The sequence below is a fragment of the Phaenicophaeus curvirostris genome, chromosome 26, assembly GCF_032191515.1.
Source record: "Phaenicophaeus curvirostris isolate KB17595 chromosome 26, BPBGC_Pcur_1.0, whole genome shotgun sequence".
Classification (NCBI taxonomy): Eukaryota; Metazoa; Chordata; class Aves; order Cuculiformes; family Cuculidae; genus Phaenicophaeus; species Phaenicophaeus curvirostris.
The window spans coordinates 6,509,321-6,531,306 of NC_091417.1; the positions used below are offsets into that span (position 1 = coordinate 6,509,321).

Below are 21,986 nucleotides of genomic sequence, written 5' to 3' on the forward strand. Positions count from 1 at the left end.
CGTCCCCATCACTCTTTCTGCTCCATGTGCACCCTTGAGCCATTCCTGCAGTTCAAAGTTTTACCACCGCTGTGGTCATCTCCGATGCCGAGGGCGATTGCTCTCTGGGCCTGTCTCCATCCCCAGCGCTCGCTGCCACCTTCTCAAGCCTGAATGAGTGGCAGAGGCACCGAGTGCTCGGGGTGAGGAGCACCAACTTCTGGTTTCTCAACTAAAGATGTGGATTTGGTTAAACGGAGGGAGAAAATCCAAAGCCCTGCATGCAGCCAGGGGTGGGACACAGGATGCTGTCCCCTTGCGTGGCCCTGGACCTGGTTGGGTGGGGAATGATGGTGTGGAACTGCTGCAAGGGAGAGGAAATTCAATAATTGGCTGGGGGAAAGAAATAAGTCTGCCTTAGATTGTTCTGGGTTGGATTTTGGCTGGGTTTTGATGCTCTGCTCTCTCCAGCAGCGGAGCAGCTGCCCCCCGATGCGGATCCTGTTCCTTTGCCACAGACGCGGAGCTGAGCCGTGCTTGGCTCAGCCCTTTGCACTCTTCAGAGCCCGACAGCCTTGGCTCAGCCCCAGCTTTGAGCTAGTCCCACTGGTTTCTGATTGCAGCTACTCCTCGACTGCCAAGAAGCTCCAGCCGCCTTCCAGCTGCTCCAAGGAGCAGCCCTGGCACAGGGGGCTGTGTCCTCCCTCGGGGACCACCCTGAGCCCCCTGGGGACCTAGCACCCTCATCCCCACCTCGCATCCCACCCGTGGCCTTTGTTCCTGGGACCGATCCTGTTTCTGTATTGATTACAAAGATGAAAACCCCATTTCCATACTCAGCAAGATGCTCCAGTGCCTCTCCCTGCCACCGGCTCCGAGTGGGTAAGAGGAGCCCCCGACAGTATGAGTGGCCTTAATTGAGTGAGTTTAAATTAACTTTGCAAGTGGGTTAAGCTGAAGGGGCCACGGGTTTGGCCAAGTGTCTCTCACAGCCGGGCTGGGTCCCAGCGGCCACCGAGGCCCAACTTGGCATTCTGGGGAGCTTTCTTCTCCGCTGAGGACAAGGAGCTCCCTTGTTTGCTTGGCCGTGGGCTGTCTGTGCCCTGGCACCCATCCCCTGCCCTGGCACCGCTCCCCTCGCTGCAGCCGTTTCCCCACACAGCCCCAGAGCTGCTGGGCTGCCCCGGCCCAGGGAGGGTTTTGGGGTGTCCCTGCCTGAGGGAAGCGGAGATGGTTTGGTGGCTGTGCCAAGTGCCAGGTGTCCCCCACCCTTTGTCCACTCCATCCTGCTGCAGAGGGGCCCTCGGGGGAGACGGATGGTTCCCCTGCGCCCCGTTCCATCTCCCTTCCCGCTGTGTTTCCGCTGGCTGGACCACAGCTGCCTGCACCCCGAGATAAGCGTCCTGTGGTGCAGGCAGAGGGATGGCTTTGGCTTCGGCCTCCCCTGGAAGGTGGGTGGGGAGTGCAGGTGGTTTTGCCACTTCCCTCTGTGGCCGTGTCCCCAACACCCCTGGCCGTGTCCCCAGTGTCACTGCCACCCCCTGCCCCCCGCTTGGGCTCCTCCATCCTGACCAGCAGCATCCCTGCCTCCCTGCATCCCTTTTGCCAGGAGCGGTTGTGCAGGCAGGAGGATCCCTCGTCGGGGGGGGTTCTTCCTGTGCCCCCCGTCCCCAGCTGCATCCCCTGCGATAAGCGGGGGACACGCCGGGACGGCTGTGCCGGGGCTGCCACCAGCGTTTCGGGATGGTGCCGGGAGCTGCTGCCACCCTGCTCTGGGCGCTGCTGCTGGGGGGGCTCCGCTCAGCCCCCACTCTGGGGCTCCTCCAGGACCCCCCGGCTGTGTATGAGGGACCCCCCGCCAGCTATTTCGGCTTTGCCCTGGATTTCTACAAAACCGACGGCAGGTAGGGAGTCCCGGAGGGGCTGGGGAGGCACCCAGACCCCCCCCGAAACCCGTCGTGCCTCCCCAGACCCAGCGTGGCCGTGGGGGCCCCTCGCGCCAACACCTCCCAGCCGCACGTGGCTCAGCCTGGCGCCGTCTTCCTCTGCGCGTGGCCCCCGGACGACACCCCCTGCCGCCCCCTCCCCATCGATGCTGCGGGTGCGTGGGGGCCGGGGGGCGCTGGGTGGGGGCCGGGGGGGCTGCTGCCCGGCACGGTCCCCATCTCGTGCTCCCCCAGGAGACGAGGCCGAGACCCAGGGCACCTTGGAGCTCCACACCTACAAGTCGCACCAGTGGCTGGGGGCGTCCGTCACCACCTGGGAGGGCAAACTGGTGGTGGGTGCACCCGGAGGGTGACCTTAGGTGACGGTGGGGAGGGCTCCCGTCCCCTTCTGCATCCCCACTCCCATCCTGTGTCACCATCCACACTCCCATCCCTATTCCTGTCCTGTCCCCGTCCTCACCCCGACTCCCATGCCTGTCCCCATCCCCACGTCCATCCCATCCCATCACTGTCCCCATTTCCATCCTATTCCATCCCCATCCTCACCCTGTCCTCATCCTATCTCTCTCCTCATCCCTATCCCATTCCATCCCATCTCTCTCTTCCCATCCCATCCCCATCCGTGTCCCATCCCAACCTCACCCTGTCCTCATCCTATCTCCCTCCCCATCCCATCCCATCCCATCCCTCCCCATCCCATCCCATCCCATCCCATCCCATCCCATCCCATCCCATCCCATCCCATCATCCCATCCCATCCCCATCCATGTCCCACCCCACCCCTGCCCCCCTCCCACTCCCGTTCCTGTCCCCACCCGTGTCCCCTGTCCCCAGGCCTGTGCCCCGCTGCAGCACTGGAACGCAATGGAGGGGCAGCAGGAAGCTTTCCGCACCCCGACGGGCGCCTGCTTCGTGGCTGCCCCCGAGCTGCGCCGCGTGGCCTGGTACTCGCCGTGCCGCGACCAGCTCATGGCCAACACCTACCGGCAGAGCAGCTACGGTGAGGGGGGCGCTGGGGGCGCGGGGTCCCCCCATCCTGCTCACTCTGACCCTGCCCGCTGCCCGCAGCCTACGACCGGCGCTACTGCGAGTTGGGCTTCAGCGCCGCCGTCACCGCGGTGAGAGGGGGTCGGGGTGCCGGGTGCTCCCTGGGTGCCATTAATGGCTTTAGGGGGGAAGATTTAGATTGGAGTTAGGAAGCAATTCTGCCCCAAGAGGGTGGGGAGGCCCTGGCCCAGGCTGCCCAGAGCAGTGGTGGCTGCCCCATCCCTGGAGGGGTTCAAGGCCAGGCTGGATGGGGCTTGGAGGCCCTGATCCAGTGGGAGGTGTCCCTGCCCGTGGCAGGGGTGGAACTGGATGGGCTTTGAGGTACCTTCCAACCCATCCCATGGTTCCACACAGAGGCTGTGGCCAGGGTTGTATCCGGGTGCTGGGGTGGGGACAGCAGGGTGGGGGTGCTGGGATGAGGACATTCGGGTGGGGGTGCTGGGGTGGGGGAATTGGGGTTGAGGTGCTGGGATGTGGTGCCGAGGTGAGGAGCACTTGGGTGGGCATGCGAGAATGGGGACACCAGAATGGGGGTGCTCCCGTGTGGGTGCCCGAGAAGGGGATACTGGGGTGAGGGTGTTGCTGGGATGAGGGTGTCGGGGTGCTGGCATGAGATGCCAAGGTGGGAGATTCTTGGGTGGGAGATGCCAGGAGAAGAGATTCCAGGATGGGAGATGCTGGGAAGGGGGATGCTAGCGTGAGGATGCCAGAGTGGAGGCTGCTGGGGTGGAAGATCCCAGGGAGGGGGATCCTGGGGCGAGGGGGTCAGAGTGGGGATGCCGGGGCGTGGGGGGGAGATGCCAGGGTGGGAGATGCTGGATATGAGATGCCAGGGGGAGGGATGCTGTCATGGGGGTTGCCAGGGAGGAGGGTGCTGGGGAGGGGGTGTCCCAAGGTGGGCACTGACCCCAGCTTGTCCCGCAGGATGGCCGGCTGGTGCTGGGGGCCCCCGGCGGGTACTACTTCATGGGTGAGTCCTGCCTGGGCCAGCAGGTCACCTTTGGGTGGGCACGGTTGGAGGAGGGAGCACCCATGGGTGCTGCAGCCTGGGGCGGTGCCAGGGCGTGCCCGGCGCTGTCACCCCTCTGTGTCCCCAGGGCTCCTGTACACGGTGGAGGTCGATGCCATCCTCACCCGCTTCCACGGGCGTTCCCTGCTGTGGCCCGAGCGCCCGGGGCGCCCCACGGAGGAGCAGATGTCCATGGAATACGAGGATGGGTACCGGGGTGAGCTGGGGGGGGCAGCCTGGCCCCGCAACCGGCTTGGCCGGGAACGGCAGGGTCACCGGTGCCCGTCTCCCCGCAGGGTACTCGGTGGCCGTGGGCGAGTTCGATGATGATCCCAAAACCAAAGGTACAGCTGGGTGGGTGCAGGAGACATGGATGGGGACACGGGTCCTGGGCACCCCTGGGCTCTGGGGTGCCCTCCTTTCCCAGGGACGGGAGCTCTGTCCGTCCCCGTGCCCCCATGCCCACCCCAGTGCCGGGGCACTCAGGGCTCTCATCCCCCGCAGAATTCGTGGTGGGGGTCCCCAACAAGAGCAACACAAGGGGCGAGGTGAGTGGTGTGGGGGTGCCCCGTGGCAGGGACGGGGCTGCAGTCGGTCCCCCCAGGGTGGCACCTGGAGATGGGGACAGTGCCAGGCCTGACACCGGTCCTGCAGGTGGAGATCTTCAGCTTGGGGGTGACCCTGCGCCAGCTGCAGAGCATCGCCAGCGAGCAGGTACCCCGCCTCACTGCCCTGCGCCCCCCAACACCTCCAGCCACATTGTCCTGTGCCCCCTAACACCCCCCCACCCTGCTGCCCTGCCACCCCCAACACCCGCAGCTGCACCGCTCTGCGCCCCCTGCCCCACTTCCCTGCCACCCCCTGGTCCCGCTGCCCTGCGCCCCCTGCCCATGCCGGCCCCCAACCTCCTGCCTTCCTGCCCCAGCACCCCCAGAGCCTTTCCCAACATCCCCAGTTCCCCCCTACCCCCCCGAGCCCACTGCCCCCCCGCCCACTGCCCCGTCAAGCCCCAACACCCAACTGCCCCCCCACTGCTGCCCCCAATGTCACCCCCATCACCCAGCCGCTTCCTCCCCACCCCGTCACCTCCATCACCCAGTGCCCCCATCACGAACCCCCACTGTCCCCCCATCGCTGTTCTCTCTTCACTCCCCCCCATCACCCCGTGCACCCCGCGATGCCCCCACCATGACCCATTGTCCCCCGGGCGTCACCCTTCCCAGGTGGCATCGTACTTCGGGCACGCGTGGCTGTGGCCGATGTCAACGGGGACGGGTGAGAGCCAGGGCCGCGTGTCCCCCCAGCGTCTCCCCTCGGGGGCACCCACCGCCCCCTGCGCCCCCCGGGTGCCCCGGTCCTGGGGCACTGACGCCGTGGCGGGTGCAGGCGGGACGACGTGCTGGTGGGAGCCCCCCTGTACCTGGCGCGTCAAGCGGACGGGCAGCGCAGCGAGGTGGGGCGCCTCTACCTCTACCTGCGGAGGGGGCGGCGGGTCCTCACCCGGCCCCCCCCAGACCCTGACGGGCACCCACCCCTACGGGCGCTTCGCTGCTGCCATCACCAGCCTTGGTGACCTGGACAAGGACGGCTACGATGGTAACGCCGGCCTGGCCCGGGGACGGTGGCTGTGCCGGGGGACACGCCACCCCGGGGCCCGGGCTGAGCCACCGGGGAAACTGAGGCAGGCGGTGGTGGCGGGAGCAGGCTGGGGATGCTGGGATGGGGATGCTGGGATGAGGATGCTGGGATGGGTATGCTGGGACTGGGACAATGGGATGGGGATGCCAGGCAGAGGATACTGGGAGGGGGAAGCTGCGATGGACATGCCAGGGTGGAGGATGCTGGGATGGGGATGGAAGGGTGGGGATCCAAGGATGGGAATGCCAGGAGAGAGGATGCCAGGACGTGGATGCACCTGGTGGCTGCTCTGATCCCCTGTGTCCCTAGATGTGGCTGTGGGTGCCCCGTTTGGGGGTGACGGTGGCAGTGGGCAGGTCTTCATCTTCCGTGGGCAGAGTGAGGGTTTGATGCCGGTTCCCACCCAGCGCCTCAACAGCCCCTTCCCCGGCCCGGCCGCCTTTGGCTTCGCCCTGCGTGGGGCCACCGACCTGGATGGCAATGGCTACCCTGGTAGGGCACTGCTCTGTGGCCACCACCATGTCACCCCAGTGCCACCCACCCCGTCACCGACCCCTGCTTGTCCCCGCAGATCTGCTGGTGGGGGCATATGGGGCAGACAAGGTGGCCGTGTACCGGTGAGTGCCTGTCCCACCGGCTGTGGTGGCAGCAGAGCCCGAGGGTCCCTGGCCAGGGCCCCCACACCTCAGCTCTGTCCCCAGGGGACAGGCTGTGGTGGTGGCCAGGACCCAGCTGAGCGTTCCCGATGGGCTGAACCCCAAGATCCAGGCGTGTGTCGTGCCCAGCTCCGGTGCCCACGTCAGCTGGTGAGCTGGGGAGCACCGCCGTGGGGCCACCAATGCTGTGCAGCCACCACGGCACGGGGCCACCACCGGGCTTGGGACATCACCCCGGGGGCAGCAGTGGGTCCCTGAGCATCCCTGGGTGCTGTCCCCCTTGCAGCTTCCCCGTGATGCTGTGCGTCAGTGTGACGGGCCAGCGCATCCCTCAGAATATCAGTGAGTGCCAGCATCACCCGGAGTCACCACGGGGGTGTCACCAGGGGTGACACCAGTGCCATGTCCCCTCCCGCCCACCAGACCTCGAGGCGGAGCTGCAGCTGGACCGGCTGAAGCCCAAGCTGTTCCGGAGGGTCCTGCTGTTGCAGGGCCACCAGTCGTCCTGGCACAGGGAGCTGACGCTGTCCCCAGGGTCACCACCCCAGTGCCACAACCTCACCGCCTACCTGCGGGTATGGGGACAGTGCCAGGTGGCACTGGTGGGGACAGTGGGGAACCAAGCCCCAGGAGGGTGGGGGACACGGATGGAGACAGTGGCATCTCTAGCTGGAATGGGGACAGGGATGGGGACAGTGGCATCTCCAGCCCCAGAAGGCTGGGGAACAGGGATGAGGACAGGGCTGGGGACAGCAGTGTCTGCAGCCCGAGTGAGTAGGGGACAGTGGGGTGCTCAGCCCAAGGAGGGTGGGGACAGTGATAGGGACAGTAGCATCCTCAGCCCCCGAAGGGTGGGGTACAAGGGCTGGGGACAGTGGCATCCCCAGCAGAGTCGGGACAGGGATGGGGATGGGGACAGTGGCATCTCCAGCTAGGATGGAGACAGGGATGGGGACAGCATTGTCCCCAGCCTGAGAGGGTGGATGACCAAGATGGGGACAGGGATGGGGACACTGGGATGGATACCCAGCTGGGCTGGGGCCAGGGCTGGGGCCAGCGGTGTCCCTGCTGTGGCGGGGTGGCACAAGGTGCCGGCGGGTGCTGTGTCCATGGTGTCCCCAGGACGAGGCCGACTTCAAGGACAAGCTGAGCCCGGTGGTGCTGAGCGCGGCGCTGGTGCTGCCCACGGGGACCCGGGGGCTTCTTCTCTACGGGGACACCCAGGTGCAGGCGCAGGTAGGAGGACACGGCTGAGCGTTCCCAGTGTCCACAGCCCCTCCGGGACACTGCCCTTCCTTCCCACTGTCCCCAGTCCCGCCATGGAATGTCCCCCAGTTCCCCCAGTGTCCCCAGTCCCTCCCGGGAATATCCCCTCTGTACGGACTGTTCCTCCCAGTGACTCCCCATCCCGCTCTTCCCCGTGCCCCCTGGTCCCCCCTGACCTCCATGCCCCCCATGTCCCCCGTGTTCCCCCAGACCCACCTCATCCTGGAGGACTGCGGTGAGGACAACGTCTGCATCCCCGACCTCGTCCTGGCCGCACACACGTGAGCTCACGCCAGGGTGTGGGGGGTGCTCACTGTCCCCACCCCGGTGCTGACCCCGTGTCTCCGTGTCCCCCCAGGCCCAGCCGACGGCTACTCATCGGGGCCGAGGCCGTGCTGCGCCTGAGTGCCGTGGCCACCAACGCAGGCGAAGGAGCCTTCGAGGCTGAGCTGCGGGTGCAGCTGCCGCCCGGCACCCACTACCAGGCAGCCAGGAGCACCATCCCGGTGGGTGCTGCAGTGGGGTTGCACCCTGCCCTTGGTGGCCACCACCCTCCGTGTAGGTGCCCAACGGTGACGGGTGCCAGGGTCAGTGGCGAGATTGTGCCCTGCCCATGGTGGCCATTGCCCACCATGTGGTCGCCTAATGGCCATGGGAGCCCAGCGGTGACGGTGACCAGCGGTGACGGGTGCCAAGGTTGCCCTGGTTGGTGGGGAGCTCATAGCCTGCACTTGGTAGCCGTCACCCTTCACGTGGGTGCCCAGAGGTGATGTGTGCCTCCTGGTTGGAGGAGGGGGTCATGCCCTGTCCTTGGTGGTCATCACCCTCCCTGTGGTTGCCTGGTGGTGACGGTTGCCCATCAGTGAGAGGTGCAAGGGGTTGCCCAAGGCGGGGGCTCATCCCCTGCCCTTGTTGGCCATCACCTTTCGTGTAGGTGCCCAAAGGTGATGGGTGCCAGGGGTGCCCAAAGTGGGGGCTCACATCCTGCCCTTGGTGGCCACCACCCACCGTGTGTGTGCCCAGGGTTGCTCAGGGTGTGGGGGCCTCATGTTCTGCCCTTGGACCATATGTGCTACCAGGGTGGTTGGTGCATGAAGTGGGGGTCCATGATGTGTCCCCTCCCTGTGTCCCCACCCTGCAGGGACAGGAGAAGATGAGCTGCAACCCCAGGAAGGAGAATGGGACCCATGTGGTGCTCTGCGAGTTGGGCAACCCCATGAAAGCAGGTGCCCGGGTAAGGGGCTGTGGGATCCCATCTTCCTGGCATCAGGGCTGGGCACGGCTGGCGGTGGGAAGTCACCCACCCTCCCTCCTGCCACCCCCCCAGATCACCGTGGACATGGAGCTGAGCGTGTCTGGGCTGGAGGACATGGATGATGCCATCACTTTCCAGCTCCAGCTGCGGAGGTGACACAGTGCCAACCCCCTGTCCTCTGCTGGGACCTGGTCCCCAGGACTTGGTGGCCTCAGCGTGTCCCCAAACTCATCGCACCGTGCCCCCACAGCAAGAACAGCCCTAGCCCTGCCAATGTGTCGGTGACGGTGCCTGTGGAGGCACAGGCAGAGATGGAGCTGCGAGGGTGAGGGTCTGGGGGTCACGGGGGACTCAGGGAGGACAGACGGGGACACTGACCTCCCTTTCCCACCAGCAACTCCCTGCCCGCCACCACGGTGCTGCCCACGAGCTGGCACAGGGTGGAGGGCAGCCGGCAGCTTGAGGACCTCGGCATCAGGGTGGAGCACGTCTACCAGGTAGATTGTGAACCCATGGGTGTTGGGGGCCCATCCCTGGTGTCACCTCTCTGGTGCCACCTTGTTGTCCTCCCTCAGCTCCACAACAAGGGTCCCAGCACCGTCAGAGGGGTCACCCTGCGCCTCGCCGTCCCCAGCCAGCTTGGTGGCCACATGCTGCTCTACCTGCTGGAGCTGAGCACCGAGGGTGGCATGAGCTGCACCAACCCACCCAACCTCGACGCCGAGCAGGTGAGGGTGCTGCTCCCTGGGGACAGGCACCCACCCACTGGGGGCTGCGAGTGTGACAAGGTGACATGTGTGTCCCCCTTTATCTTCTTCCAGCTGGAGATGCCCCGGCCCACGGGCGCAGCCCCCCGAAACAGCACCCACCGGCGAGAGCGCAGGGAGGTGGAGGAGCCCGTGGGTGCTGGGCTGGAGGAGCCCATCCTCGTGGTGAGTGGATGGTCCATGGGGACCTGCGGGCCACGGTGGGTGGGGGAGTACCTGGAGGAACCCATCCCCATGATGAGCGAGTGCTCCTGGTGTGTGCTGGGGATTGAGGGTGCCTGGAGGAACCCATCCTCTTAGTGGGTGAGTGCACCTGATGGGTGCAGGGGCTTGGAGGTTCCTGGAGGAGCCTATCCCCATGTTGAGTGGGTGCTCCTGGGGACCTGCAGACCACGATGGGTGCAGGGCTTTGGGGGTGCCTGGAGGAGCCCATCCTTGTGGTGGGTGGGTGCCCCCGGGCAATGGGGTGGAGGTCAGGGTGACACCCACCGTGTCCCACAGGACTGCAGCAATGCCACGTGCGTGGACATCATCTGCCGTGTGCCCAGCCTGGCCAAGGACCAGCGGGCACTGGTGAGCATCCAGGCCCTGCTCTGGATGGACACCCTGCAGCAGGTATTGTCCCTTCTTTGGGACAGGGTGGCACTGTGTCCCCAGGGTGTCCTCGCCATGTCCCCTCCTGGGTGGTGGTTCACAGGGAGCAGCAGAGAGCATCTCTGGGGACACCGGGTGTGAGGCCATGGGTGTCCCATTGGCTGCCAGCAGCCTTGATGCCATGTCCCATGTGTCCCCATGTCTGTCCCCAGCGGGAGCACCTCCTGAAGCAGTTCCTCATCCAGTCACAAGCCTGGTTCAACACCTCAGCCATGCCCTACCGTGTCCAGCCCCGCGTCCTGCCCACTGGAGAGGCCATGGTAGGGCTGGCCCAGGCCAGGGGGACACAGGGACAGGCTGTGGTGGCCCCAGTGTCACCCAGCTGTCCCTCCGCAGGCTGTCACTGAGGTGATGCGCACCAGCCCCGCTGGCGAGGGGGCTGTGCCTGTGTGGTGGGTGGTGCTGGGGGTCCTGGCTGGGTTCCTGCTCCTCACCCTCTTCATCCTCCTCATGTGGAAGGTGAGTTAAAGGAAGGACACTGGGGGCACTGGTGACACCTTGTTGTGGTGGGACCATGATGACACTGGGGGGGACCCATGAAATGGGAGACCCAGCACCTGGGGTGATGTTGTGAGGTCCTCCAGGGGTGATGTGAGGTCCACTATAGAATCATAGAATCACAGAATCACCACGTTGGAAAAGACCCATCAGATCATCGAGTCCAACCATTCCCATCAATCACTAAACCACGTCCCTCAGCACCTCATCCACCCGTCCCTTAAACACCTCCAGGGAAGGTGACTCAACCCCCTCCCTGGGCAGCCTCTGCCAGGGACCAATGACCCTTTCTGGGAAAAATTTTTTCCTGATGTCCAGCCTAAACCTCCCCTGGTGGAGCTTGAGGCCATTCCCTCTCGTCCTGTCCCCTGTCACTTGGGAGAAGAGCCCAGCTCCCTCCTCTCCACAACCTCCTTTCAGGTAGTTGGAGAGAGCAATGAGGTCTCCCCTCAGCCTCCTCTTCTCCAGGCTAAACACCCCCAGCTCTCTCAGTCGCTCCTCATAAGGCCTGTTCTCCAGCCCCTTCACCAGCTTCATTGCTCTTCTCTGGACTCGCTCCAGGGACTCTCCAGGGGTGATGCCACCGGGTCCCCCAGCTCCAGGCTGTCACCATATCCCTCTTCCAGGCGGGTTTCTTCAAGAGGACGCGGCCACCCATGGAGGACACGGAGGAGCTGGCACCGAGCCAGGCCCAGGAGCTGGAGGGCGCCCAGGGCTAGCAGTGAACCCTGGGGTCCCCCCGCACCCTGACCCCACGGCGTGTTCCCTGCCCCAGCCCCCACGTCCAGGACGGGTCCCACCACCGTGCTGGGATGGTGTCCGTGACCCACTGGGACGGGTCTCACCGTTCTGCTCCGTTGGGTTCCACCACCTGCTGGGGCAGTGTCTGAGACCCTCCAGGATGGTGTCTGAGACCCTCCAGGACACTGTTTGAGACCCTCCAGCACGGTGGCCCCCATGCTGTCCCAGCGCCCCGGGTGCCCGCAGAGTCCAACCACCCCGGAGGCCCCTGGACAATAAACCCTCTGCCCGGCCCCCTGGTGCTTCCTGCGGGGTGGGGGGCGCGGTGCCGGTACCGAGTCACCCCGAGTCCCGGCAATGCTCGTACCCGGTGCCGGTACGGGGGTCGGTGCTGGCACTGAGGCTGCTCTTGGGTGCTGGTGCGGGGGTGACTCCCGGGATGCTGATCATAGAATCACAGAATCATAGAATAACCAGGTTGGAAGAGACCCACCGGATCATCGAGTCCAACCATTCCCATCAATCACTAACCCATGTCCCTCAGCACCTCGTCCACCCGTCCCTTAAACTCCTCCAGGGAAGGGGACTCAACCCCCTCCCTGGGCAGCCTCTGCCAGTGCCCAGTGACCCTTTCTGGGAAGAATTTTTTCCTAATGTCCAGCCTAACCCTCCCCTGGCGGAGCTTGAGGCCATTCTTTCTCGTCCTGTCCCCTGTCACTTGGGCGAAGAGCCCAGCTCCCTCCTCTCCACAACCTCCTCTCAGGTAGTTGCAGAGAGCAATGAGGTCTCCCCTCAGCCTCCTCTTCTCCAGGCTAAACACCCCCAGCTCTCTCAGACGCTCCTCTTGTTCTCCAGCCCCTTCCCCAGCTTCGTTGCTCTTCTCTGGACTCGCTCCAGAGCCTCAACATCCTTCTTGTGGTGAGGGGCCCAGAACTGACCCCAGGATTCGAGGAGCGGTCTCACCAGGGCCGAGTCCAGAGGGAGAAGAACCTCCCTGGACCTGCTGGTCACACCATTTCTGATCCAAGCCAAGATGCCATTGGCCTTCTTGGCCACCTGGGCCACTGCTGGTTCATGTTCAGTCGCTGTCAACCAACATCCCCAGGTCCTTCTCCTCCAGGCAGCTCCTAGTCTGGAGCTGCTCAGGGTTGTTGTGCCCCAAGTGCAGGACCCGCCATTTGGCCTTGTTAAACCTCCTGCCATTGGTCTCAGCCCATGGGTCCAGCCTGTTCAGATCCCTTTGGAGCCTCCCGACCCTCCAGCAGATCCAGCTTCCACCCAGCTTAGTGCCGTCTGGTGCCCAGCCCCGGTCCCGGGGGGTGGTTGTGTCCTAGGGGCGGTCCCGGGGCGGTCGGGGCGGTGCCGGGGGGGGCGGTGCCGGCTCGGGGGGCGGTGCCGGGGGGCGGTCGGGGCGGTGCCGGGCGCTGCGGGTCCCGGCGGCCCCGGCAGGTGGAGCCCGGAGCCCGGTCGGGCCGGGCCATGGCGCGGTAGCGGCGCGGAGCGACCATGCGGCCCCCCCGCCTCCCGCCGCCGCCGCCGCCGCTGCCGCTGCTGGCGCTGCTCGTGCTGCTGGGCGGGCGGGCGCGGGGCGCGGCCGAGGCGGCGCACGGTGAGAGCGGCTTTGTCTGCGGGGACCGGGACCGAGCCCCGAGCGGCCCCCCCCGCCGGCGCGTCCGTCCGTCCCTCCATCCATCCATCCGCCCATCCCTCCCTCCCTGCCTCTGCCCCCCCCCCCACCCCGGGCGATAAATCCATCCGTCCGTCTGTCTGTAACCCCCCCAGGCTGTCTGTCCGTCCCTCCACCCCCGCGGCTGTCTGTCTTTCCCCCCTCTCCCGGACTGTCCACCCGTCCTTCTGCCCCTCCGTCTGTCTGTCTCCCGCCCCGAGCTGCCCATTCATCTGCCCGTTCCCTCCGGCTGGCTGGCTGGCTGTCCGTCCCTCCCTGTGTCTGTCCACCTTTCCCCCCCGGCCTGTCCATCTGTGCATCTACACACCCTCCTCCCCCCAGTCTGTCCCTCTCCCGGGCTGTCCGTCCCTCCATCCATCCACCCATCCATCCATCCCTCCATCCATCCCTCCCTCCATCCCTCCCTCCACCCATCCCTCCATCCCTCCATCCCTCCATCCCTCCATCCATCCCTCCACCCATCCCTCCATCCCTCCATCCCTCCATCCCTCCATCCATCCCTCCATCCCTCCATCCATCCATCCATCCATCCATCCATCCATCCATCCATCCTCCCCCCTTCCCCACCCCACTCCCCCATCTGTCTTCCCCTGCACTCCGGTCTGTCCATCCATCCCTCCGTCCCATCCCCCATCTGTCTGTCTGTCTGTCTGTCCCCCCAGGCAGTTCATCTATCCCTCCATTACCTCTGGGTGTCTGTTCACTTGCCACCCCCCCGCTCCGGGCTGTCCATCCATCTGTCCATCTGTGTCCCCCCCGGCTGTCTGTCCATCCATACGCACCCCACAGCTGGCTGGCTGTCCCTGCTACCCCCAGACTGTCCGTCCGTCCGTCCATCCATCCATCCATCCATCCATCCATCCATCCATCCATCCATCCATCTGTCCATCCAATCCCCCCCCAAGTTGTCTGTCTGTCTGCCCCCACTCCCCGTCTGTCCATCCCTCTCTCCCCTCCCTGGGTTGTTGGGGCGTAGGGTGCTGGGTGGGTGGCCTGGGGGAGCGCCTAGGGGGGCAGGAGGGTGGGTGGGGGGTCCCAGGCCATGGGGGTCCTGGGCAGGGTTTGGGGTGCAGGAGGGTGGGTGGGGGTCCTGAGCAGCCCCCTGGGGTGCAGGATGGCGCTCGGGGGGGTCCTAGGTATGGTGGGGGGTCATCCTGGGTGTGGAGTCACCTGCATGTAGCAAGACGGGGCCTTGGGGTGCCACCTTGGGGTCACTGTGGCTCCTGGGTCCCCACCGTGCACCCCAACCACCCATCAGCCTGGGGGGAGGGGGCCTGGGGGGACGAGATGGGGTGGGGGTCCCTGACCTTGGCATGGCCACAGCCCCTCTGCGTCACCCGTCCCTGTGGGTGGCAGCGGTGACAAGGAGCGGGGTTGGGTGCTTGGGTTCTGCTTCCCCCCCCCAACCCTGGCCCCAGCGCCCGGCGCCTCCACCCACCAGTCATGGGTCATACTGGGAGCACTGGGAAGCCGGCGGGATGCCAGCAGTCCTGGCGGTGGCCGTGCCACCAGCTGGGGACACCTTGATGGTGGTGGGGCTTGTGCCCATGGGGACAGGGGGTGGGGAGGGAGGTGCTGGGCGGTGGCACCTTGTCCCCACATCTCCAGGGGACACTGGGGTGGCCATTGGTGCCACCTGTGCCCTGGTGACCAGCAGGTGTCTGTGGGGACATTCCTGCCCCCTCAGTGTCCCCAGAGTGTGTGTGGATGCCCCCCCGCCTGGTATCTTGGGGGTCACCCAGTAGGGGGAGGGACACCCAGTACGTGGGGCATCACCCGGTATGTGGAGGGGCACCCAGTGTGTGTGTGGGGTCACCCAGTATGTTGGGGATCACCCAGTACATGAGGGGACACCCAGTACATGGGGGTCACCCAATATGTGGGGGTCACTCAGTATGTGGGGGTCACCCAGTATGTGTGTGGGGGTCACCCAGTATGTGGGAGGATGTCTCCAGCCCCCCATGCCCCCCCCTCCCAGCACGTCCCCAGAGCAGCTGCTGCCCATCCTGGCCCCCCACTTGCCAAATATGGGCAACATCTTGGGGGGCCCTGGGGGGCAGGAGGTGGCTGGGGGTGGGGGGGACACAGGGCCCCAAAAGCGCCTGGGGATGCGGGATGAAGGAGGTCGTTGCCACGGTGACGGCACCGTAGCTGGCCCGCTGCCAAGGATGAGGGGGGCAGAGCGGGCGCGGGGTCCCCCCCAGCTCCCAGCCATGCCCATCCCTGCCCCTCATTGGGCTCCGGGGGACACACACCATCCCTGAGGCCCACTGGGGTGGAGACCCCCAACTCATCACATGTGAGATTAGCACCCGGGGCGGGGGCAGCACTGGACACCCCTCATGGGGATTTTGGTGGGGACACAAGTATGTGCACCCACCCACACGGATACGGCGCCCTGGAGAAGGACTGGGACCTGCTGGGGTGGTGGCCATGATCCTCCATGATGGTGGCCATGACCTGCTGGGGTGGTGCCTGTGACCCCCCAGGATCAGGGCCATGATCCACCAGGATGGGTCCCACCAGGGCCAGGATGGTGCCCATTACCCACTGGAATGGGTCCCACCATTCTGCTGAGATGGTTCCCACCACCTGCTCGTATTGTGGCCATGACCTGCTGGGATGATGCCCATGACCCACTAGAATGATGGCCATGGACTGCTGGGATGATGCCCATGATCCTCCAGGATGTGGCCATGATCCTTGAGGATGGTGGCCATGACCTGCTGGGATCAAGGGCAGGTGGCCGTGCCCTCTAGGATGGCTCCCACCACCCTGCTGGGCTGGTGCCCCCACCCACAAGTCACAGTGGGTGTACTGGTTGTCACAGGGGGTGCCCCATGACCTCATCCTGGTGTCCCCTGTGTCTCCGCAGAGGTCCTGCTGAAGGTGCAGGTGTATGAGAGTGGGACGCTGGCCCCACTGGCCCAGGCCACCTTGGAGGTCTTTGGCAACCGCAGCTCGCTGGCAACCACCGTCACGGACCACGAGGGCACAGGGGTCCTGCCCATCCCCTACCGCCTGGGCACCTGGGTCCTCGTCACCGCCACCCGCCGCGGCTACGTCACCGCCTCTGTGCCCTGGCGAGTCAACAAGCTGCCACGTGAGTGGGACCCGGCTGGGGGGGACCCCAACCCCTTCTCGGGGGGTACTGGGCCCTTACTGGGGTCCCAGTCCCTTACTGGGAGACCCTGAGCCCTTGTGGGAGACTCTGACCCCTTACCCGGGGACTCTTGAGTCCTTGCTGGGATCCCCAGTCCTTTACTGGAAGAGCCTGAGCCCTTACTGGGGGACACAATCCCTTACTGGGGCTCCAGTCCCCTTACTGGGACTGTATGGGGGCCTCAGTCCCTTACAGGGAGACCCTGAGTCCATATGGGGGGACCCTGACCCCCACTAGGGGCTCTGTGCCCTTATTGGGAGCCCACCCCCTTACTGGGGAGCTCTGAGTCCATATGGGGGGACCCCAGTCTCTCACTGGGGGCTCTGAGTCTTGCTGGGTGACCCCAGTCCCTTACTCGGGGCCTCAGACCTTAACTGGGGAACCGTAATCCCTTAGAAGGGCCCTCAATCCCTTACTGAGGAACCCCAATTCCTTCCTGGGTCCCCCAGTCTCATACTGGGGGCCTCAATCCCTTACTAGGGAGCCCAAATCCTTTTCTGGGCCCCCAATCCCTTACTGGGGAATCCCAGTCTTTACTGGGCCCCCAGTCCCTTCCTGGGGACCACAAAGAGCTTTTGGGGTGGGGGGTCCCTCAGCGAGGTATCTGGGAGGGTCCGGTGGGGTGGCCTTACCCGGTGACCCCCGAGTCCTCCTGTGCTGGGGGGGCACCAGCCCTTGGCCCTGGGGCCAGCGAGGGGCAGGGGGGTCGCAGGCACCGTTAATGGGGTCACCTTGGACAAAGAGGGGAGAGGGAGGAGGGATGGGGGAGTGAGGAATGGGGAGCAGGGATGGGGGTGCAGGGATGGGGGTTCAGGGATGGGGGTGCAGGGATCGGGGCTGCAAGGATTGTGGGGTGGGGGTGTGCAAGGTTGGGGTGCGTAAGGACGGGGGACGTGCCACGCGTGCCAGGGCTGGGCTGTGTGCGGGGATGGGGGGGCTCAGGGGGTGCCCCCCACTCCCCAGCTGCCTGCCATCACCTCCCCCTCCCTGTCCCCATGTCCATCTCAACGCCCTCCGGCTGCTTTCCACCTTACCCCCCCCCCAAAGCTGTCCCTGACACCGAGCTCTGCTGGGCCCGTCGCCCCCTCCCCATCCACACTCACCCCTCCCACAACTCGGGGGCCTCAGGAGGTGGGTGCCTATTTTTGGGGTACCCCCATCACGCCTCCCCTTGCAGTCTACGCCTCCATCAGCCTCTACCTGCTCCCGGAGCACCCTGCCACCCTCATCCTGTACGAGGACCTGGTGCAGATCCTCCTGGGATCCCCAGGTGAGCGATCGAGATGGGAGAGGAGGAGGAGGATGGGGGGTGACACCACCCACTCTAGGTGCTGCCACCCTCTTTGTCCCCCTCTCTAGGTTCCCGGGGACAACCGTGGGCACAGTTCCCGCGGCGGGCAGCCCGCTTGCCCCGCAGCTCCACATACAGCCAACTCGCCGCTTCCCTCACCGCTGCCACTGGCCCCAGCTTGGCTCGCGCCTTCCCCGCCTTCGTCGGGGCCGAGCAGGACGGCAGCGGTACGGGGACAGCAGGGGGACACCATGGGGACACCCCTTGAGCCAACCCATATCTACGTCCCCATTGCTTGTCCCCACAGCCAATGCCTCCTGGCTGGAGCTGGTGCCCGTGGCAGCTCTCAGCATCCATCTCTTCACTGGCAATGGGACCGAGGTGCCGCTGGCCGGCCCCATCCATCTCTCCATTCCTTTGGCCACTGATGCTGGGCCTGTGGTGGCCACCAGCGTGCCAGCCTGGAGATTTGACCCCAAGAGTGGTAAGCGTTGGTTGAAGGGGGTGGCAGAGGGGTGGTGCCGCTCCTGCTGGTCACGGTGGCCGTGGAGGGGATGAGTCTGGGGAGTCTCAGCCTGGAGGTGGACGTGTCTGTTGACAGGGCTGTGGGTGCGCAACGGCACTGGGCTGATCCGCAAGGAAGGCCAGCAGCTCTACTGGACCTTTGTCTCCTCCCAGCTGGGATACTGGGCAGCAGCTCTGCCCTCTCCCAGTACAGGTAGGTGACACCCATGGGTCCTTCTGTCCTGGTGGCCCTGGGGATGGGCTGTCCTGGGGTGGCAGCATCTCACGGTGAAGACACCCATGAGTCCTCCTTGTCGCAGTGGCCCTAAGGACAGGCTGTTCTGGGGTGGCAGCGCCCCAGGGTGAAGTAGGGGTGAAGGACACCCATCCCTTGGGGTGCAGCCCCTGGAGTGCTCTCGTGGTTGCGGGCTGCCCGTGCCATGTGCAGATGGTGTCCCCCCAGGGCTGGTGGCGATGTCAGCGGGCGTGACAGACATCACCACCTACCACACCATCTTCCTGCTCACCATCCTGGGCGCTCTGGCCTTGCTCGTCCTCATCCTCCTCTGCCTTCTCATCTACTACTGCAGGTTAGCATCCCGGCTCAGCGCTCTGGGGTCCCGACCACGGCTTGGGATAGGGTGGGACACACGCACCCCCCCTGGCACCCTGGGCACCCCATAGGTGGGATCGGGGCGGGGAGGGCAGCATCCCCTGGCATCCTATAGCTGGTTATGGGGGGCCACCACCCCTGGCACTCCTAGAAGCCCTGTAGCTAGCTTAGGGGTGGACCAACCCCACCCCAGTTACCCTAGAGCTGCTCTAGGGGATCTCTCCACCCCGAACCTTGAAAGTCCTATAGCTGCCTTGAGTGGGTTCACCACCCCGTAACCCCCATCCCAGGTGCCCCATAGCTACTTTGGGGAACACCAGCCTCCCATCCCACATGGGTGCCCCATTGCTGCCTTGAGGGGGTCCACCACCCCCTGGCACCCTCAGAAGCCCTGTCACTGGCTTGAGAGACCACTTCCCACCTCAGAGTGCACCTCTAGTGCCCTAGAGCTGCTTTGGGGGGACACTACCTTCCTACTGAACCCCAGAAGACCTATAAGTGCCTTGGAGTGTCTACCACCCCAGCCCTCAGGAGGCCTATAGTTGCTTTGGGGTCCACCACTCCACCCTGGAACCCCTCTAGCTGGCTTGGGTAGACCACTCCTCATCCTGGATGCCCTATAGCTGCCTTGGGGGTGGGGGCCCACCACCCCTGCCCCCCACTCGGGGTCCCCTATAGCTGCTTTGGAGAACCCTCCCCGCCCCCGCCAAGAAGTTCTGTAGCTGCTTGGACCCCTCTAGCTGGAGCCCTTTCCTCGAGCTCCCCTAGCAGGCGATGGAGGCTGGTGGGGTGTGGGACCCCTGTTGTGGTGACCCCCCCCATCTCCCCGCAGGCGTCGATGCCTGAAGCCACGGGCGCAGCACCGCAAGCTGCCGCTGCCAGGGCCCCTGGATGCCGCACGACGAGACCAGGCCACCTCGGTGTCCCAACTGGACCTCCTGTGCGGCGGCAGCCACCTGGAGACGGCGTCCTCGGGGGGCGACACCGATCTCCCCACCCCCAATTTACCCCCAGCCGCCCGCGAGCTCCCCCAACCCCGGGCGGACTTTTTCCAGCCCCCAGCCGCTCTCCAGGCCCGCGCTGTCCCGCGTCCCCCTGCTGCCACCCTGGCCCCCCGCCGCCGCCAGCCCCCGACCCCCGAGGACTATGGCCGCCCCAGCGAAGCCTTCGGCCTCAGGGCCGCGCGTTCGGTGGACGGGCTGCAGCCCCCAGACGAGCCCCCCCGCGGGACCCCTGCTTTCCGTCCTCCCTCGCCCACCGTCTTCTCGCGTTTCGGGGCGCAGCCCAGTGAGCACCCCCTCCCCGAGCCCCCTCCTCGCCCTCCCTCGCTGGCCCCCCCCGGTCCCCTCCTCCTCTGCGGCACTGGGGGGGCTGAGGATGTTTATCGGGGGGTGATGCCCACCCTCCTCATCCCTGCTCGCTACATGCGTTTGGCCCCCGGCGAACCCGAGGGCCCCCCTGAAAATGATGGGGGACAAGGGTTGGCGACGACAAGCGCCCCCCCTCCCGCTCCGTCTTCGGAGGAAGGGGAGAACTGGGGGGGTCCTCGCGCCCCTCAAGCAGTGAGTGGCTCGGTGGCCATCCCGGTGCTGCTGGACGGGTCGGCGGTGGCGCAGCTGAACGGGGAGCTGCAGGCGCTGGCGGGGCAGCCGCTGTTGGAGTTGGGGGCCCCCCCACCTCCCAGAGCCTGGTTCGTCTCCTTGGACGGACGTTCCTCCCAGGTCCGTCATTCCTACATTGACCTGCAGGGTGGCGAAAGGGGGGGGTCCTGCCCCGCACCCCCTCCTCGCATTCCCCGCGGAGGTGGGGGGGACGACGGTGGGACACGGCCCCCCCTGGCCGTAGCGTCCCCTGAGGACAACTCGCTCGCCCCCTTGCTGGAAGCGGGGAGCGGGGGTCGGCGAGGCGGGGGCAGCGGGCGCAGCAGCGCAAGCGAAGCCCCCCGAGATTCCCTCACCAGCCCCGAAGAGGAGGTGTTGGCCGAGGTGGGAGATGGCGGCGAGGACGGGGGCGACCGGAAAAGCCCTTGGCAGAAACGGGAGGAGCGGCCGTTGATGGTCTTCAATGTCAAGTGAGTGGGGGCTCCCCAGGCCCTGGAGGTGGTGGGATCACACCCCACCACTGTCCCATTCCAGCATGTACCACACCATGTGGCCACCACCCTGCCTTGTCACTGTCCTATCCCAATATAATCCCAGCCACAATCTCATCCCACCACTGCCGTCTCATTCTGCCAGTGTCATCCTTGTCCTGCCACCATCCGAGCCCACCACCATGCTCTCCCATCCCACTGCCGTGCTATCCACAACACCATCCTGCCACCCCCCATGTCTTGTCATTGTCCCAATCCCATCCCACCACCACCCCATCCCCCCATCCACCACGCCATCCTGCCACCATCCATATCTTGTCATTGCTCCTTCCCACCACAATCCTATCCTACCATCCTCCTGACACCATCCTTCATTACTCTCCTATCCCACAATTCCATCCAGACACCATCTCATCCTGCCGCTGCCGTCCATTCCTACCCCCATCCCATCCCACCCCATCCCCAATCCCATCCAGCCACCATCTCGACCTGCTATCATTGTCTCTTCCTACCACTGTCCCATCCCCTACCTTCATCCCATACCTTCATCCCATCCAGCCACCATCCTGTCCCACCACCCTCATCCCACCCCACCCATTCCTTGTCCCCTTCCCCCCCTCCGTTCCTTTCCGGGGGGGGGGGGGGACAGAGGGACAAGCCCCGGTCCCCTTGGGTGTTGTGTCCTCACCCTGTGCCACCAGACTGCCCCATGAGCTCCTGCTTCCCCATCCTCTCATGTCCCCCCACTGCCGTTCACCTCCCTGTCACTGACATGTCCCCTCTTGTGTCCCTGCAGGACAGGGGGGGCGGGCACTGCCCCCCGCGCCACTGGTGCCTCCAAGCTGCCATAGGAGCTGGGGCGGCCCCGTTCCCCCCTACCCCATCCCCCCCACCCTTGGCTGTGGATTTTACTCGTGTTTCTAAACATTTTCTACGTGGCGAGGACCAAGAGGGGCTGGGGGGTGACATGGGGACCCCCCAGCACTGCCTACCCTGGCCGGGCTGGGCGTGACACCGCCTGTCCCGAGAAGGCATTAATATAATAAACAAAAACCCCCATGGACTCTGCTTCTGCCTCAGTTTCCCCCATTCCCCTCAGTTTCTGCCACTTTCCCCTCTACTGCCTCAGTTTCTGCCTCTGTTTCCCACTTTCTCCCTGAGTTTCCCTCCTTCTGCCTCA

At 65.5% G+C, this 21,986-nt stretch overlaps 2 protein-coding genes across 2 annotated transcripts; both read left to right on the forward strand.

Moving 5' to 3' along the window:
* Positions 1–1,669: 1,669 nt before the first annotated feature.
* Positions 1,670–11,767, forward strand: ITGA2B (integrin subunit alpha 2b). Its single transcript, XM_069877120.1, is given in 32 exon segments — positions 1,670–1,883; positions 1,950–2,080; positions 2,160–2,257; positions 2,760–2,925; positions 2,994–3,043; positions 3,897–3,942; positions 4,070–4,198; positions 4,278–4,325; positions 4,486–4,529; positions 4,636–4,695; positions 5,205–5,223; positions 5,226–5,256; positions 5,368–5,482; positions 5,484–5,577; positions 5,929–6,111; positions 6,191–6,236; positions 6,321–6,425; positions 6,562–6,617; positions 6,699–6,850; positions 7,398–7,511; positions 7,752–7,822; positions 7,900–8,047; positions 8,683–8,775; positions 8,869–8,948; positions 9,047–9,121; positions 9,191–9,293; positions 9,372–9,524; positions 9,618–9,728; positions 10,065–10,178; positions 10,370–10,477; positions 10,554–10,676; positions 11,342–11,767. Coding segments are annotated over 32 exon segments (3,120 nt in total). The 5' UTR covers positions 1,670–1,722; the 3' UTR covers positions 11,435–11,767.
* A 1,104-nt stretch (positions 11,768–12,871) lies between these two features.
* Positions 12,872–21,763, forward strand: FAM171A2 (family with sequence similarity 171 member A2). The gene is made up of 9 exons (XM_069877060.1): positions 12,872–13,065; positions 16,019–16,246; positions 17,484–17,576; positions 17,666–17,824; positions 17,905–18,081; positions 18,199–18,315; positions 18,565–18,691; positions 19,547–20,785; positions 21,603–21,763. Exons 1-9 carry the CDS (start codon positions 12,963–12,965, stop codon positions 21,655–21,657), a joined length of 2,298 nt encoding a protein of 765 aa, XP_069733161.1. The 5' UTR covers positions 12,872–12,962; the 3' UTR covers positions 21,658–21,763.
* The last annotated feature ends 223 nt before the right edge of the window (positions 21,764–21,986 follow it).

Coding starts and splice junctions, on each gene's coding strand:
- FAM171A2 (XM_069877060.1), top strand. CDS start 12,963: ATGCGGCCCCCCCGCCTCCCGCCGCCGCCGCCGCCGCTGCCGCTGCTG. Junction 13,066..16,018: donor CGCGGCCGAGGCGGCGCACG/GTGAGAGCGGCT, acceptor GTGTCTCCGCAG/AGGTCCTGCTGAAGGTGCAG. Junction 18,082..18,198: donor GAGATTTGACCCCAAGAGTG/GTAAGCGTTGGT, acceptor GTCTGTTGACAG/GGCTGTGGGTGCGCAACGGC.